Source organism: Paroedura picta, chromosome 6 (assembly GCF_049243985.1).
Source record: "Paroedura picta isolate Pp20150507F chromosome 6, Ppicta_v3.0, whole genome shotgun sequence".
NCBI lineage: Eukaryota > Metazoa > Chordata > Lepidosauria > Squamata > Gekkonidae > Paroedura > Paroedura picta.
Genome location: NC_135374.1, coordinates 61,926,127 through 61,945,411, shown reverse-complemented (window position 1 = coordinate 61,945,411; position 19,285 = coordinate 61,926,127). Strand labels below are relative to the sequence as shown.

The window sequence follows — 19,285 nt, the reverse complement described above, 5'->3', positions numbered from 1 at the left end:
TCAAAGCAGCTTTATCATGGTCATGGTGAGCCCAAGATCACTCAGCTGGCTGTATGTGGGGGAGCAGATTGGAAGTCCACGCTCCAACCTGACTCTTTAGTTTAATCCATGACAAAAATAGGGCGTAGTAGGATGGAAGATAAGGATAACTTGTTGTTTGATAGTGCATGGAGAGTTTTCTCATTAGAGACATACATGGATCCAAGCCTGAAGAGGCTTCCACAGTGGCTTAGAAACAATGGATTAGCATTAACCAGCTCAGAAACTAAAGTTTGTGACAAATTTTGGCCAGCTCATGGTTCATAAACAGACGTTTGTGGCGGGTCTACTGCCACAAACTTTCAAACAGTTCAAGAATGAATATATTTCCAGATAGTCTTCACTCAATAAAAGTGCTTACTGACCTTCAAAGGCAGGATGAGATTCCCTGTGCATTTGGTGTTTGCAGTGGGGTTTATTCTATATAGTTTTGTGGCTGACAGTTGCCCCCAAAGCTCTTTCCCCAAGGCATCTTCTTTGGGAAGCCATAACAAAAAACCTCTTAAATCCAGTCTGCATATAACTTGGAGGGCCTGTAGAGAAGCATCAGGGAGATGTACCCTGCAACGTTGATGTCTCTGGCTTGCATAGGATCAGGTCTATACACTCCTGAACCTCCTGAACTTGCAACTGTCATTTCCTCAGAAAACACTTTCCTAGGGTCACCTTTGGGGGTGGGGCATAATTCAGACCCTGTATATCCAATTCTCACCAGACGTGGAGGTCAGATAAAGGAGAGTTAGCTGGAGAGCTCCTATAAGTTCAGTGCCTCTAGCATGGCAGGGGGAACTTTCTACTGCATCATTAACCTCTCAAACTGAACTGGTTTGTTTAGCATATAAAAGTTCTTGATGGTTTGTGGCTTCCAAATAGCGCATGCTACAAATCACAAAAAGATGATTTTTTTTGGTTTGTGCCAATCCCTAATCATGGATGATAATACTCAGCTCATTGCTTACAAAAATAGCTCTTCATGTAGTCATATCCATTATTTTGCAAGATTTTAAAGTATGGTAAATGAACAAGTGTTTTCTAGCTTTTCTTTCATGTATGTTATCAAGATATCAGAAACCTTGTTTGAATATTTGACCTATAAACACAGGATGGGAGGGAGAAGATCAAGCTCATGTCTCTTCCAGATTTCTATTGATTTCAGTGTCCTGCTTTCTCAGCATAGTGGCAGGCCTCAGCCATTATCATGAGGGTTATTTTCTCCTGCACTGATGCCAATCAGAACAGAACCACTCAACCAGAGGTGTCCAGCAGTGGTACAGGAAGAGGTGGCAGACAAGTTGCCACCCATTACTTCTGGCCAGCTCTGAGATGAGCTGTCCCTGGGGATTGATTTGGCTTCCTCTTGGCTACCAGTAGTCCTCCGAGGCAGCAGGCCACTGGGAATTTTCCTGCCCCTCATGAAAATGTTATGTAGCAACGTTTCATTCTAGTACCACTAGTCTTTTTACCCCTTCATCTTCTCATTCCAAACTCTTTTTTGAACTTTATTTTTGGGTTGGCACAATGAGCCTGATTTGGTCTGATATGGTTTTATTATGCATCTCCTCTTATGTAATTATGTAGATCAGTCCATGTAATTATGATGTATCTCATACTCAGGTTCACTGCTAACACAAAATAATATGCTTTTGTATTTTGCACTAGCTGACTCACATCTAATAAGTAATTTCATCTCTCTCATTTTATTTAAAATAGCTTTACAATGTCTATGACACAGCAGTGGTGTATATGGAATTAATTATATCTTTCTTGAACTGTTCCACAATATAGTGATCATTAACTTGGTTCTTCTTTAGGAAATACAGTTGAGTTAAAGATAGGTGTTGACACACCAATCATTTCAGGAGTATAATCACTGGTAACAATGTGCATTTTTGGTGTCTGACAAGAAAATTTGCAATTCTCTGGGATGGAAGAACAAAAAACTCTAAAGCTCTTCAGGTTTGTTAAATGTTGCATACTTTTGAATCTTTCAGGATCTAGATTTCTCATCACATCCACGGGAGCCTTGTATATTATAGATGTACAGAATGAAGATGGATTGTATAATTATCGATGTATCACACGGCACAGATACACTGGAGAAACACGGCAGAGCAACAGCGCTAGACTTTTTGTATCAGGTACACAATGACAATGGCTAAACCGGAAGTGGTTTTGTTTCTTACACATAAATGATCTTCTATGTATGTATGGCTTCAATAAGTTATTTGTATGTTGTATGTTGACATCTCTGGAGACACAGATCAATGTTATCGTTTCTACAATGTATATTATTACCTGGGCAACCTCCATTAATATGTTGCACATTCAGGGCGTGGGAAGGAGAAGAGCAAAGGAGAAATTACAATTTTTGTATACAATGTAGTAAAGCGGTGGGTTTTTAAAACCCTTTCCAACTATTCTAGATGTTATGGATGGTACCCTAACTCCAGTGAGGTGATTAGAAACTCTTGTAAATACTCAGAGATCATTGGGCAACTTATAAAATAAGACATCATAAAATATAAGACAAAGGTTATTAAAAACAAGCATTCAGAAACATAGCTAGACTATAAAATAGCAAAATATGGAGAATATATAAATGGTTCTTAAACATTTCTCAGGCTAAAGTAGAGTACAAGGAATGTTTGAAAAAAAAGCCTCTTAATTAATAGTTTGAGTAAGCAGAAACATTGCTTTGTGAAGAAGAGTATTCCAGGCAAGATGCCACTACTGGAAAGCCCTGCCTCTGGTCAGAAGCTGCCTTACCTCTGGAGGTGGGCGCACACAGTGGTAAAACAGGTTTTGGCTGTTGGACTGGGCAATCAGAAAGGGGCTGGTTTTCAGGTAATTAATTAATTGGGATGTTTCCATGCCACCTCTTCAGTCCTGTTCAAGGTGGCTTACAGTAAAATCCACATCACAATATTAAAAACCAGCCATTCAATACAATCATGTTCCAGAGGACAGATCAATAAGAAGGTCAAAAAGCAGTCTTTCCTTGTGTTTAGATGGTGTGAACACACATAGCTGGAGTGACCTATTTCTGAAGATGATTTTCATTCAGACCATTTGGACTGGTCTTTATAGCCAGCCAGAAGTATTGACCCCCAACACCATGCCTATATCCCACTGGAAGTGTCATAGATAGATGATGGATGGATGAATGGATGGATAGTTTTATGTCTTTTAAAAATGCTTTTTGTTTTATTTGTTAGCCAACTTGGTGGTCCTAATTGGGCAGAAAGACATTTGGTAAATAAGTACATAATAAATAACCACATCTGTATTCCTTTCTAGACCCAGCAAATTCTGCTCCATCTATTCTGGATGGGTTTGAACACCGTAAAGCCATGGCAGGACAGCGAGTGGAGCTGCCTTGCAAAGCATCTGGACACCCAGCACCAAAGTACCGTTGGCTGAAAGACAATGTTCCTTGGGAGTCTGACAGCAGGTTCCGGTTGACAGTGACGGGCCTGCTGATAGAAAACACACGCCCATTGGACTCAGGCAACTATGTGTGTGAAGTCTGGAACAATTATGGTACCGCTGAGGTGATAGGCCGCTTACAAGTGAAACGTAAGTGCATTAGTGAATAAACAAATGTGTCACGGAGTGATACAGAATATATGTTCTTATAGTAGACCTGCAAGAAAAAAAACAGGAGCTTAAATTACAATCTGTAACCATTAGTGGCTCTTAATATTTTGTAAGAGCCACTGTGGGAGGAGTGGTGTCCAGGCCCTGTCTGACCCACAGGCCAATTCGGGCACTCCCAGGCCAATTTGGGCGCTCCCAGCAAAGCTGGGCACATCTGGATTGGGCTGGCTCCTAGAGTGCCCGCCCCTGAAGCTGGCCATGAGGCGCACACGCAGCCTCGCAGCCAGACACTCCTGGCCACCATAGAGGGTACTCACGTGGTACCCAGGCACCAGTTCACCCTGCGGACTGGCTTCCTGCAGAGATGTCGGTTACGGCACCAGTAGCGCACTCAGGTAGGGTGGCACGAGCACCATACAGGGGACTCTCCGCTAGCACCCATTGCATTCCTGGATGCAAAGGGCTTTCAGCCTAGTATGTAAATAAAACCACTGTACTATTCATGTGTGACTAAAGCAAACAAAACAGAATTCTAAATCTGCATTAAATACTATGTGCAGTTCTGACAATGAGACCAATGGGAAGTTGCCCTTGTAATTTTTAAAAATCCCTTCCCTTACCACACAGCTTGCATGAGTCACCTGGTCCCGGTGGCAGCCACTGGCAACTCACCACAAGAGTCATTGTGAGAAACCCAGTGTGGTATATTGGTAAGATCATCAGACTAGGATATCAATGACCCAGATTTGAATCCCCATTCTATAATGAATAGGTGACCTTGGCCCATATCTTTTAACAGGAGATACCAAGGATTGAACCTGGAACTTTCTGCATGCCGATCAGATGCTCTTCCACTGAGGCACAGTCCCTCTGCTTGTGGGTTCTGTTTTTGTTCCATCATATTGTTCTCAAATAATTGTATATTGTTTGACAATATGTTCCTGCCTGACAATCAGGATATTTGTGTATGTCCTTATCATTTAAATGGAAGAAGACCTTTTTTATATGGTGGAGCCACATTCATGGAATTCCTTTCCTATTCAGGTTTCCCAGGTGCCTAGCCTTGATAGTTTTAGGCATTTCTGGTTTCTGAGATTTTGAGTATGTGCTTGAACTGTTAATTATTTATTTTTACATTTGTTCATTTGAGCAGTATGCAACTTGCTTATTATGTAAAATTAGTCAATTATATTTCTTATATATACCTATGTAATTAGGGGTATGCAGTTTTTTTCTTGGTATTTTTCTGTTCAGGTCTATTGAGCTTGGAAAAAATCAGGCTTTCAAAACACACACACACAAACAAAGCTCAAAAACCTGGATTCCAATACCAGGTAAAGTGGTTGGATCCAGGATGTTTTGGAAATCCTGAATTTGTGGGGGTCCAATAGAACCCAACTGAAAACTACAGAAAGAAAAAAAGCAGTGGGAAACTAGCTGAGAGGCAGCTCATCTGGGGAGCTTTTGGGCAGTCCTTTAAACTAGAACATTCTCCCTGCAGCTCAGCTGGGGCAAATTTTTTTCACAACTCTGCCTGGGCTCTCTGGTCAGTCCAGTTTAAACTAGACCAGGAGTCTCCAACCATTTGGCATAGGGGACCACATTAGTGAATGTAGAGCCGAGACTGGCTCTGCCAAGAGTGGCAGGTAATAAATCCAAATAATAATAATAATAATAATAATAATAATAATAATAATAATAATAATAATAATTATTATTATTATTATTATTATTATTATTATTATTATTATTATTATTATTATTATTATTATTATTATTATTATTATTATTATTATTATTATTATTATTATTATAGAAATGTTAACTTTAATGCAATCCATTTTGGAACAATATTTTACTGTGGAATATTTTTATTTAACTATACATTCTTACCTAGTAGGTGTGATTTTTGTGGCTGATTACTTGTTAGCTAAGGCATTGATGTCCAAGTCAAGGTTTGTACCAGGCACTCTTAACATTCATGGAAAGAGGGAATTAAAAAAACTTAGTATGGGTACCTGAGCCTAGAATGGCCAAAATGCTATTATGGAGGATAAGAAAAAGAGGGGGCTGACAGAAGGAACCATGGAGATCAAAACAGACAATGTTGCTATTGTCTTTTTTACGAGAAAGGGACAGGATGAACAGCAGTAGATGGTGCCTCTTGAGGCAGGAATTACAGTATGGATCTGAGGGAAAATGACCTGAGGGTGATAGCAGCAGACAAGCAGGTTGGAGGGCTGTATAGAAAGAGGTTGGGGGCCGCATGCGGCTTATGAGCCTCAGGTTGGGGACCTGTGAATTAGACTACCTCAGAGAGTCTGCAAAGCAGATAATCCAACAGGGAGAATTCTTCCCATGGCTCAGCTGGGGCTCTCTTGTGTTTACAAGACTGGTCAAGTGTGCCCTACCAGAGCTGGCAGGAAAGTTTTTCTCACAAGAGCAGTCTTGCAGCCTCTTTTAAGTGGTCCAGTTTAAATTGCACTGCCCAAGAGAGCTCCAGCTAAGCTGGTGGGGAGAGTGGTCCCCCCCAAACACACACCCTTGGCTGTTTTGTTTAAAGGGACTGCAGAAGGAAGCCTAAAAACAGTTGAGTGGCAATCTGCTCTGGCCCCAGTAATGCCTAAAATTCAAATTTTTTTTTGGTTGAAATATACCCCAAAATACCCCAAGATACAAATGCACAGCCCTGTATATATTACACCAACTTTCACATTGTAATATGAAAGTAGTTTTATTCATTCATTCATTCATTCATTCATTCATTCATTCATTCATTTAAAATAATATGGCAGCCTTTTAAATACTTGAAGGTGGTTATCAGAATCCCCTCTCAGTCATCTCCTCTCCAGGATAAACAGACAAAGCTCCCCCAACCTTTCTTAATATGTCTTGGTCTCCAAACCCCTCACCATCTTTGTTGCTCTCCTCTGGACATGCTTCCGCTTGTCTACATCCATCTTCAGCTGTAGTGCCCAAAACTGAACACAGTAATCAAAGTGAGGCTGAACCAGAGCAGAGTACAGCGGTACCATCACTACCTGTGATCTGGACATGACACTCAGTTTGATACAGCCCAAAATCCCATTTGCCTTTTTAGCCACTGAGTCACAGGCCCATTATGCACGGCCGCCGAAACGGCGATTTCAGGTCACATGGAAAACGCGGAGGGGGAAGACGCGACGCACACCGGTTATACACGGGGCGGGGCGCGGCGGCGGCAAAACCCAGAGTAACCGATTATGCACGCGCCGATCCGGGCGCCGCGTCTGGTTGCGCCCCGCTCACCCGGAAGCTGCGCTTTCTTCCGCGTTTCACTGACGCGGCTTTTTCGGCGGCATGCACCGAAGCTGCAGCCGGTTGCAGCCGGCTCCGTGCGTTATCCGTGATTTTAGTCGCCGCCATTCCACCCCGAATGTGCGCTAAAACCCCCGTGCATAATGGGTCACACTGAGGTGTCAAAAAGAATGGACATTGTTTCAGAGATGACATCTGCAAGTTCTTTTAGTACACTTGAATGCAATTCATCTGATCGAGAAGACTTTGTTTCATTTAAAGAAACTATGCTCTGCCCACACAGTGATCCTAGGTCACCATTCCCATCCCCCTGTTGTGTTACGTTTTTGCCACACTAAACACTATTTCCCTCACAAGAGAAATAGGAGTTTCAGCCCTCTCTTCATCATCTGTTATAATTTCACTTTCTTCTCCTCGTAGTGGTCCTTTTTCTTACGTGAAATATAACTAAATAACCCCTTTTTTTTGCTATGTTTAGCATTTCTTGTTAATCTAAGCTCATATTGAACTTTAGCTTATCTAATAGTCTCCCAACAATTATTGATTATTTGTTTATACTCATCCTTGGTAATAAGGCCTTCCTTCCATTTCCTAAATGACTCTTTTTTATTCCTAAAATCTTTTGACAACTGCTTATGGAGCCAACTTGGCTTCCTTAGGCTCCTTCCATCTTTTCTTCTCAAGGGAATTGTTTGTGATTGAGCCTTCAGTATTTTACTTTTGAGAAACTCCTAGTCCTCTTGGATTCCCATCTCTTTAAGTCTTTCTAATCATGGGACTCTACCCAACATGCCTTTAAGTCTGTTAAAATAGGATTTCCTGAAGTCCAGTCTATACGATCGACTACATAATAGTTTTCTCTTTCCCATGATTGCAAATTCCAAAATCACATGGTTGCTATTACCAAGTCTGCCCACTACTTCCACTTCATCTACCAATTCTTCCTTATTGATGAGAATCAAGTCTAAAATAGTAGACCCCCTGGTTCACCTCTGTACTTTGAGAATTGTGTGATTTGGCCTAGCAGTATCTCATCCAAATCCTCTGACTGGCTTGGTGGTCTATAGCAGACCCCCACAATAATAGCATTCTCTTTTCCTACTCCTTTTATATTTACCCAAATACACTCAACTGAACTTTCATGCTCAGGTACTGCTATTTCTTCACAAGTATAAAGATTCTTAACATATATTTCTACACCTCCCCCTTCTTTACTTGTCTGTCCATTTTGAATAGATTGTACTCCTCTATTCTAGTATTCCAATTTTGAGTATTATCCCACCAAGTTTCTGTGATTCCTAATAGGTCATAGTCCCCTTCCTCTATTAGGACTACTAATTCCTCCTACTTGTTTCCCATACTCTATGCATTAGTGTAGAGACATCGTAATTCATTCTTTGTGTGTCCCATGGTTTTGGCTTTTGAACTTCCTTCCTTTATTTTTGTTTGTTTGTTTATTTATTATAAATTTATTATATTCATATATACCGCCTTCCCCGGAGACTCAGGGCGGTTTTGATCTGTTGTTGTTTGTCAAAGTATTAATACTAACCAGAATGTTGTTTTACAAAGTAATTTTGTTTATGGCACCCGTACCAGCATTATGGTGGAATTTGCTACTTTAAGTATATGGAAGGAAGAAGCATATCTCTAATCAATTGGGACATGCTTTGGGAATAGCAGTATGTGTAATAGGAAGTGCTGGGTATTTTCCGAGGCCTAGAAAATGTTAAAGAGGTCAGTCAACATCCCTGTATTATTTGCAGCTACAAACATCATTACATGATGACCTCAAAGAATGAAATGTGTTCTTAACAAGAACTTGGAAAAAGTGGCACTCTAGGTAGCTGCTCCCCTAAATTTACACAGAGAAAATCACAGCCTTCCTTCTTTGTACCTCCTTTGGTTCCTATTCTCTGTGTGCAGGTGTGGTTCATGAGTTCCTATCTACATCATCCTAAGGATTTCGGGAGAAGTTTCATTTTAAAAATGAGGGATATGCTATTTGAATGTAATAACATCTGTCCTGAAAAACACTTCCCATTACCTCAAATATTTTGAGAGTAGATATAATCAGCAATGGTAAAGCATATCAAGGAGGTAAAAATATCTAAATTTCAAACGTTACAGAGCAAATGGCATAGAAGTTACCACTATAGCTTCTATTTCCAAGGCACATAAAAATCTGGACTGGACTCTAGGGGAGGCACACGTGTTAGCAAAGTCGTAATATTTACGCATTGTGAATTTGAATCATTGTATTACTCTTTCTTCTGTTACTTTCATTCTAAAGTTCTGTTTCTTATCTGTCCCTTCCATTTTGTGTAGAGCCTCTCAAAGCCACAATCAGTCCACGGAAAGTTAAGAGCAGTGTGGGCAGTCAAGTGTCCTTGTCCTGCAGTGTGACTGGAACTGAGGACCCAGAACTCTTCTGGTACCGGAATGGTGAAATCATCTATCCTGGGAACAATGTGAGGATCATTGGGATCAATCATGAGACCCTTATTATGGACGGCATGGCAAAAAGCGATGGTGGGGCGTACCAGTGTTTTGTACGCAAGGACAAGATGTCCGCACAAGACTATGTTCAGGTGGTGCTAGAAGGTCAGTCATTGCCTGTTGTAGGCTATGCTGTGTACTGTGAAGCATTCCATCTAAAAATGTACATTATGTTCATACACAGACTAATCAATTCTTAGAAGTCACAGGACTGTTGGGAGGATAAAATGGAGGAGAGGAGAACAGTATAAGCCAGTTTAGGTCTCCACTGGGGAGAATTAAAGGATATAAATTAAGTAAACAAATAAATAACTAGGATTAGGAGGGAGAGGCATCTGACCCAGATAGAGCCTCACAGCTATTACATTATAGAGTAATAGCATATAGTAGCAGAAGATGAAAATCAGAGATCTGTTCTAGGTGGAGGTAAAGTGTTAGCATGTTCATTTATTTATTTGATTTGATGAATGTCAGTTTTCCAGTGGAATCCTAAACAGAGTCATACCCCTCTAAGGCCATTGACTTCAAATGACTTTAAAGGGTCCTATTATGTTTAAGACTACATGGTCAGTGAGGATAGCAAGTTAAATAGCGTCTGTATCTGCAGTTTAACACAGCAACACTAAGTAATTGAATTCTGCTGCAGGAGGGACAAGAATGGCATTGATGTCTCTAACCAGCTAGTAGTCATTAGGCCACTCACATGGGTCCTTCCCACCCCCACCCCCCAACTTCAAAGCTTTTTAAAAAAATAGCATTAGGGCAGTTTCTGCAAGCTACGGAAACTTGGAATTTCCACGGCATTACTCTTTTCAGGTATGCATCCATTCTTAATTTGGCCCAGATTTTCCAATCAGTTCTCACAGACTCAGTCCAGCAGTTTTATGCCTGTGATATGATAACCTGTTATGTGTGAGAATTCTTGTAGAAAGATACAGTGGTCTGGGATATACATGTGAAGGCCAAGCAATAAATCCTATTCTGCACATGGAATTGGAATGAGAGAATAAAGCAGTTCTGAGGAAGTAGACTATATCTGATGAATTCTTTTTATGGGTGGGGCGATCACATTTGCGAATGCTCCCTGTGTAAAAAAAAGCCATGCGAGTAATATATTAGCACTCTAGGGAGCAGGTTAACTATAATCTTTGACATTCCTTTTATATGCAATGTAATTTGATATGGGAGAGCATAACCGAAATGGCATCCCTTGCAGTCTGAGGTGGCCGAGTGGGCATCTCAGGATTTTGCCACTTTATTTTGTGGCATATGTAGATCAGGCCAAAGGGGCAGAATAATAAGGAGCCTGTCATAAGTACAGAGGAAAAGATATCCTCCAATGGTTTAGAATAATAAGGAGCCTGTCATAAGTACAGAGGAAAAGATATCCTCCAATGGTTTAGCATTTTGATGGTGTACAGAGGAAATATTTAAAGGACATTCTCCACGATGGTGTATGTTTGGTGTTGACCAGTATGGCAATATGTGGTACTGTGGGAATTGGTTAGGACAGGCCAGAGAATGGCGCAAATAGGGCTGAGCTGAGAATGGTGTTGATATTTATGTTCTCCTCAAATATTGTTCTTGGCTTATTCTTCATCTTTCCTGTCGCCTGTTCAAATCCAAGTGTTTGTCAAGGGCTGCCTTTAAGGATCGTCTAACAGTGAGGTCTATCTTGACATCATAGATGTCTACCTGACAGTGAATAAACAGAAATGTGTAGCAATTGGCTAGTATCTGTGTATTCAGAATCAGCACGGATGTTTTGTTAAAAATTCTAAAAGGAAAAATGGCATCCCTGCTAACAAATGCATTTTTCAAGGCACAGAGTGTGAAAGCCTCATGTACAGGGTTGCCTCCCACTCCCCCTTAGAATAGGCAAGTGGGCTGCTTGTGTTGTAGAGCTCACCCACGGTGACCCCTGGCGAAAAGGTGCTAAGGGTGCAGCACATGGCTTCAGGATGCTACCTGTAAGCTCCGGTGGCCTTGGTCCAGTTGCTCCCTCTATTGCTCCGCATAGGGGACAAGAAGGATATAGGGATGGGCATGAACCAACTCATGAACATCACAAATTTGGACCAGTTCATGATTTGTGAAGTGATGTCTGTCACCCATCAACATTTCACAAACTTTGGTGCTGTTTGTGGCAGCTTGTGAATTGGTACATTTCCAGACTGACTGTCACTATTCAGTTAAACTCCAAGGTGGGGGAGGGGGGAGGGAGAATTCTTCAGCCTTGGAAACTCCAATAGGAGCCTTACAAGACTTAACAGGCATGACTGGCTGCCAATAAGAGAGTTCCCATTCTGCTCTAAGGGATCAGAAAGCTTTATATATAAACTAGTAATATAGCCCGCTGTATGAGGAATACAGCGGGCGCTAGGAACTAACCTTTGTGTGTGTCCCCCGGCGGCGGTCCTCTGGGTCGGCGGCTCTTTGAGGGAGCGGCCTGACGCGGCGAGAGGCGCTTTGCGCCTCTCGTCTCGTCAGGCCGGGAGCAACTGCAGTTGCTGGGGCTGGGAATCAGAGGGACCAATCGGCAGGCGCTTTGCGCCTGCCGATTGCTCCCTCCGATTGTCTGTCCAGAGGAAGGGTCCAATCCGGACCCTTCCTCATCATGGACACATCCCGCCCCAGAACCCCTTAGCGAATTATTTAGTCCGCGGCGCTGCGGGCGGTGTTTAGATATGCTCTGCTCAGCTTCACACTCTTGTTTGTCCGTTGTTTGCATCACAGTTGCACAGAGAGGCAGGTAATGTTAAAAGCCAACTAGTACAGCACATTCATTTATTCCCTTGTGATTGTGAACTCCTCTTCCCTGCTGGGGTTTGGGAGTTAGGTGGCTCTGAACCACCCCATCTCTAGATTGTGCACTCAGACTGTGCAGTTGGACTTAGCTATTGGGTGCCTTGGCTGAGGCTGGGCCCACGTTTTGTACCCTCCTGATTGTGAACTAGTCTCCCTGCTGAAGTTTGGGTGTTAGGTGGACCTGGGACTCTTTGCTACCCTGTCTTTCTGCTTATGCCAAGTGCCTCGGCTGGGGATCCACATTTTATGTCTTCTTGATTGTGAACTGCTGTTACCTGTGGGAGTTTGGGTGTTATGTGAACTCAGGCTATGCAAGAGAGATCAGGCCATATGACAGTTTTGCATGACCCATACTCCAGGCAGTCAGTGTTGGTGGGCTCAGGGAACTTGGTAAGATACTCCCTCACCATCTTCTCTGCCAAATCTTTATTAATTGCCTATCTGGCATTCCCATCATTGCTGACCTCCTAGGTCATGACTGACAAGCAGTACTGGGGCTTTTGTCAGGTTGGGTTCTATGAGGCAGAGTGCTGGCTGTGGCTACTCCTCCTACCTAACCTCTTCCACCCAGCTCTACCTCCTGATGGGTAGCTGGCCCAAAACATTTGCCAGATATTTGGAAGCAGTGACAGTATACCTCAAGCAGAGTCACCTAAAACTCACCCCTTCATAGAGGTCCTGTGGCTGGGTTGGAAGGGGTCTGATCAGGAAGTGTATCTCCTCTGCCTGGACGGGGTGCAATTGGAGGTCTTGCACTCAGCCAGGAACTTGGGAGTGATCCTTGATGCCTCCTTATCAATGGAGGTGCAGATCACTAGATTAGCTCAGTTGGTGTTTCTCCATCTGTGCCAAGCAAGGCTACCAGCACCCTATCTGACCCTGGAACACCTGGCCACAGTGATCCACATGATGGTCACCTTCAGGCTATATTTCTGTAATTCACTCTATGTGGACCTACCCTTGACCTTGACACAGAATTTGCAACTGGTACAGAATGCACCTAATTGGGTCCTCACTGGGACATCTTTGAGGGTCCTTATTCAGCCACTGATGAAGCAGTTGTATTGGTTACCAGTGGTGTTCTGGAGCAAGTTGAAGGTTTTGTTTTTTACCTTTAAGGCCCTGCATCATCTGGGTTCAACATACACGAGGGACCACTTATCTCCCTATGCCTCCCAAAGGGTTCTTAGCTCTGCAGATACAAATCGGATGGTGATTCCCTTCCCACATGAGGTGCACCTGACCTTGACCAGGGCCAGGGCCTTTTTAGTCCTGGCCTCTTGGTGGAATGAGCTCCTGGAAGAGCTGAGGGCCCTGCTATAGCTATCACAGTTTTGCAGGGCCTGAAAAATTGAGCTCTTCCACCAGGCATTTAGTCAAGGCTAGGGCTGGAAGATTGTGGGTTTCACCCCCCCCCCTTCTCTTCTGTTGTTGGAACATCCAGACAAGCTCCTGGTGAAGGACAGGGCCTGCTACTGGGGGAGGTTGTGATGTTAGAGGGACATGTGCTTATTTTCCACCAAAATCTTGTAGGATACTGTGAATTTTGGTGGGGGGACGGATTATAGTTTTATGGTTTTAAATGTATGTGCATCTGATTTCCCTGGAGAAGTGCCTAATGCGGTGAGTAATTGAGGGCAAAAGAAGAAGGGGACGACAGAGAATGAGGTGGCTGGATGGAGTAACTGAAGCAGTTGGTGTGAGCTTAAATGGACTCCGGGGAATGGTAGAGGACAGGAAGGCCTGGAGGATCATTGTGCAGTGTCATGCTGAGGGGGAGCCCCAGCCATGGCGGCTGCTGGAGAGCACCAAAGGTGAGCTGGCAGCAGAGTATCAGGGCAGTCCCTGAGGCAGCAGCCGGGGAGGAGGACGAGGAGGAGCCGGAGCCTGGTACCGAGTGATCTACGGACCAGTACCGGTCTCCGGACTGGGGGCTGGGGACAGCTGAGGTAGAGGATCTCTGTTAGTTTGGTATCTCTAGCACATACAGGGGAGGCATTCTACTACATCATAAACTTTATAAACTGAACTAGGTCATATAGTGTCAAAACGTTGGTGGTGATCCATAGTTCATTAATTGGACATGCAACAAACCACAAACTGAATTATGTTTTCCCAGATTGTGTCCATCCTTAGCTATGTATGTTTCATCCGAGGTACTGATTTATGAATAAATGGGATATGTTAAAGGAATGGCAATCATAATAAGCAATCTTGCACACTGTTCCACATAAATAATCAAGTAAGAAAAATAATAAATTTGTTTAGAGCTAATGAAGCTTTAGTGTAGGCCTAGCCTGGCCACTATTTTTAGAGTGGTCATAGAAAAAAAAGAAAAGAAATTACCTGCCTGGGCCTAGTTACCTCAGCAACCATCTCCTGTGACTAAGAAAGCCTAAAGAGTATATTGATAATCTATAATGATGTTGGGAGAGTGCAGGTTATCAGAGAACGACAGCAAGAAAATTTCCAAAGACTCTCAGGTCTCACTGGGAAAATAATGTCTGCTTTCATCTCCCAAAAGCCTGTCACTTGAATTTAAAGGGTGTGTGTGTACAGACTGAGCACATTCACTGATTTATTTGTCATGTGTCAGTTTCCATTCAGGATAAAAAGCGTGTAGTTTTTTTGTCTTCTAAGAGATGACAGTGCTAATGCACAGGAAGAGGGTCATTCATGAACAGGTTTTGCTATACTATTTCATTTATACACTAGGATCAGAATAAAATGAGAATGGGAAAGAGAGTGAATGGATAGATATCCAGTTTAATGCTACTGTCGACATTTTTGCATGTTCAGTAAATGCTGAAACACCAAAGGCCTTTATGGATGTGCAGAGCTGAAATTGTTTCCACCCACTGGTACCACAGCACTGCTTTCAGTAGATAGTGGTTTTGACTTGAATGCCAATGAATCTAGGAAGTGGAAATGAAATGGGAGATAAAACAATTGTATAAATTTCTTGTTTGTTGGCCTGAACCTACACCAACATAGAATGTATGGAGCACACTTGGATCATCAAAAAGGACAGCACTTGAGATATGACACTGCTGTCATTCTATTAACTGAGTTTTGAGACAATAGGTTGGATAACTTGGTGGCCCAACACTCCAATTTAAAGAAAACACCAAGGGTAAGAAACCAAAAGATCTTTTTATTCATCAGTTGAGGGATATGCTCTCTGCAAGAAAGCAGTAATCCAAAAGACAGAGAGCATGCAGGCTCTCTAAAACAAAGCATTTATACTTCTGATTACAATACAATTACAGGGTCAATTCCATGGTCACCTCAAGTCCAGTCTCCAAAGTCTCCCATCAGAATTCCCGTCATGTCATGTGCTGTTCTTGAGCTGGTGTAGGGGTACAGTAAAAATGGTGCTTGGAGAATGTTGCTTTTATTATATAAAAAATTAAAATGCTTTCTAGTCAGTTACCTGAAGTCGAAGTTATATATACATTGTGCAAAACAGTTATAATTAATGAACAGAATTCCTTTAAGACAATCTCCCCTGCCTAATAAGATCTCTGCAAGAAATGCTTGTGTTGTACCTGTGTTTCCCCCAATAAACATAAACATGCAGAGATGACACCTAAGTGTACATTTGTCATTAACCACTCATGCACAAATGACTGAGGAACATGATTGTGTATGGAAATTTCACACCGAGTGCCTACCACCCTGCACAACTTCTCTTCTTCAGGTTATGGGTTATGTGTAGGTGTCACACTTGCTGCCCTTTTCATCTCCTTTAAAATATACAGAAAGTCATACCCATCTCGCACCTCAGGTCTCTCTCTCACTCCCACTCCCAGACCACTTTAATCATCAGCCCTGACTCACACAGGGCTATCGGAGTTGGGGCACAAACAGTGTTCCAGTCACCCTCTGCCAACATTCATTCATAGCCTCTAATATATGTGAATTTATTGTTGTTGTTAGGTGCGAAGTCGTGTCCGACCCATTGCAACCCCATGGACAATGATCCGCCAGGCCTTTACCTTTACCTTTATATGTGAATAGACCAAGATAATTTTATATTATATTTCCCTTAGACAAGCAGACCACAGGGATAATCAAAACAAGAAATATATATTTTATAGCCACAAAACCTGTAGGAAATTAAAGTCTAAGAGAGGTTTCATTTCCATTGAACTTTGATCTAAGGTCCTTCACCTACAACTGGGATTTGTCCCCAACGCCTGTTTTTCAAGTCTCCTCTCAACATTCCATCCACTCCCACTGGCTGCTGAGAGGCAGAGGCTGAGCCTAGTTTGTCCATCACAGGTGCCATTGTAGCCTTGAGGTTTTCCACTTCTGTTGTAATGAGCAGAGCAGTCATAACAGGCTGATTTTTATAAATATTTTATAAATATTTACTAGGGGCAAAGCCCATTGTATCCAGGAATACAATGGACGCTAGAGCTTAGCAGTGGGAAGAGGAAGGGGAGGAGTTGTTTGTAAGGGCATGCGGTTGAATGTGTGTGTTGTGTGGGAGGCTGTGGTGGCAAATGAGAGCATGGGTGTGGAGATACGGGTGTCAAGGACCTGTGGTTTGGAATGTTTGTTGAGTGTGGTAAAGGACTGGCCTTTGGGAATTGTGGCATAGTGGCTACAGATGAGCTTTCCAGAGCCATGTCTCCAGATATGTGAAGGGAAAATCAGACTGGAGACTCTTCTTAGGACTGGAGATTACATGGCAACCAATTCCTCCCAGTTCTGCATTCAACGTTATTTCCCTTCTTGTGTGAATTAGTCTACAGACACAGAAATGTCCCCCTGCTGTAATCCACATAGAGTTGTCACAGTACACAGGTGTCAGACCTGCTCCTTCTGTCTCCATTTTTTTTACTGTTGATAAAATGCCATATGCCCACGTGCTTCTTTCATGGTGGCTCCTTAGAAGAAGAGCTTGATTTTTGTACCTTGCTGTTTACTACCCAAAGAAGTCTCAAAGCTGTTTACAAACACCTTTTCCCTTTGTCTCCCCCACAATAGACAACCTGTGAGGGATGTGGGGCTGTGAGAAGTCTGAGAAAACTAGGAATGGACCGCAGTCACCCAGCATGCTTCAGGTGTCTCAAAGCAGTTTCCAGTCACCTTCCCTTTCTTTCCTCATAGCAGACTCCCTGTGAGGGAGGTGGGGTAGAGAGCCTTACTTGGAAGATGGCAACTCTAAGAGGAGGTCTCTCTGTGCACAGCAGTCTTGACCTTAGTCAGGTTTATGAACACCTAGGTAGTGTGGAATTCCAGAACATGAATCTACACCTATCTGGCAACCTTACCTCCTCTCTGCAATGTTTTCTTAACCTGAAATATGTCAGGTGTTGCTAAGTGGCTGTGGGGGCAATACACACTTTTGAAGCCCTACTTCCTCATCCATTCCTGCCTCAAATGATGATGTATCGATTCTAAGCAATAATCTGCCTGTCCTCCTGCTCTCCCCCCTCCATATTTTTTTTAAATTTTTTGATCATGATCAAGTTACAACACAAATTTGCAGTAATAATAGCACCATCTTTCTAGGGATGCTCCGAAAAGTTTAAAGTAAACAACGAGGACTCCACATCCCCCCCCACAGCCCCATCTCTCCTTCAGCATTTAAGTGCACTTTATGATTGAAGGTGCAAGGTGAGACTTCATCACTTTCAGGCAGAAAAACAGTTGTGAAATGGTGGCCATTGTGCTTTGTCTTCATGCATGCTTGGTGATTGAGTGTACATCAACACAAGAAAACCCGCTTCTTCACTTGGGTGATTCAAGTGCCATGGAAATCAAGGGATTTGGAGGGCATGGTTTCATTTTTTAAAATCTTTTGATAGCATTATGGTACATATACATTATTGTGCATGCTCAGAGCAAAAGAGGAGGAGAGGCATGACGGAAGGCAGAACCAACCACTCTCCTGTGAAAATGCAAAACAAGTGCTGCAACCGGAGTTCAGACCAGTGATGAGACAAAACCACAGATGCAGAATGCCAGGAACAAATTTGGAGTCTATGTTCAGCATCTGATGCGGTGAGAAAATGCCGCAATTCCCCAGGCACATTAGAAGAAGAGGAGGAAGAGCTGGTTATTTTACATCCCATTTTCACTACCCGAAGGAGTCTCAAAATGACTTACATTGTGCAAAGCTGGCATGCAACCTGTCTCCTGTGGTCCCTAGACTTTGCCAGGTGGTCAGTATTGTCTGTCACCCTTTCAGTGAGTGGTCTTACCCACTTAACTCTAGAACAGTAACTGTTATCTCTTCATCTCTTAGAGATGAGCCATCACAAACCAGGATTTAGTTCAAAAACAGCTCTGGCATCTTATTTATTTTTTATTTTTTTATTATCAATTTTTTATTATTATTTGTTCTTATAAAAAGCATTTACAGAAAAAAAAAAAAAAAGCGACCAGCTGATAAGTATCGTCGATACACGTATATCGTACTTAATGTAGTCTGATATTATCTCAAGAGATATATAGTCAGTTCCCATTACATATTGGTCCTAATCTAACAGTTACTGCTGTCTTTCTTAAGAAAGTCCAAATAATAACTCCACTGTTCATCATATTCTTCCGGAGATCTCTTCTTAACCATGTTAGTGAGTCTTGCCATTTTTGCTAAGTCCGCTAATTTATCAAGCCATGTAGAAATAGTTGGAGTAGCTCTGGCATCTTATTGATTTTAAATAGCCTCATTCCTTCTCAGACAAGTGGAGACACTCTCTTTTATACAGGTACTTCTTGTTCTAAACAGCATTCCTGTACCTAACAAGCTCAAACTCTTCTTCACAACACCATCATCTTGTCTACACATTGCAATTCCTAATATGTGCCTGTCTAGTTAGCCCCATGCATGGAGCATTAGCCCTTCTGAGAAGGCTACCCTGGAGATCCTGGCCTAAAGTCTCCTGACTTCCAGCCTAATTTTTTCCTCTAGGACTTGTTGTTGTTGTTGTTATGTGCGAAGTCGTGTCCGACCCATCGCGACCCCATGGACAATGATCCTCCAGGCCTTCCTGTCCTCTACCATTCCCCGGAGTCCATTTAAGTTTGCACC

General features: G+C 42.5%; 1 protein-coding gene across 10 annotated transcripts in view; it reads left to right on the top strand.

Annotated features, from left to right (window-relative positions):
- The window catches only part of DSCAM (DS cell adhesion molecule), a 603,397-nt gene that overhangs the window by 399,328 nt on the left and 184,784 nt on the right, over window positions 1–19,285 (top strand). For all 10 annotated transcript variants that reach the window (XM_077342744.1, XM_077342751.1, XM_077342750.1 and 7 more), the window contains 3 exons: window positions 2,031–2,177; window positions 3,337–3,615; window positions 9,262–9,537. In XM_077342744.1, the coding sequence (XP_077198859.1) occupies window positions 2,031–2,177; window positions 3,337–3,615; window positions 9,262–9,537 (702 nt within the window). The remainder of the gene's footprint in view (window positions 1–2,030; window positions 2,178–3,336; window positions 3,616–9,261; window positions 9,538–19,285) is intronic.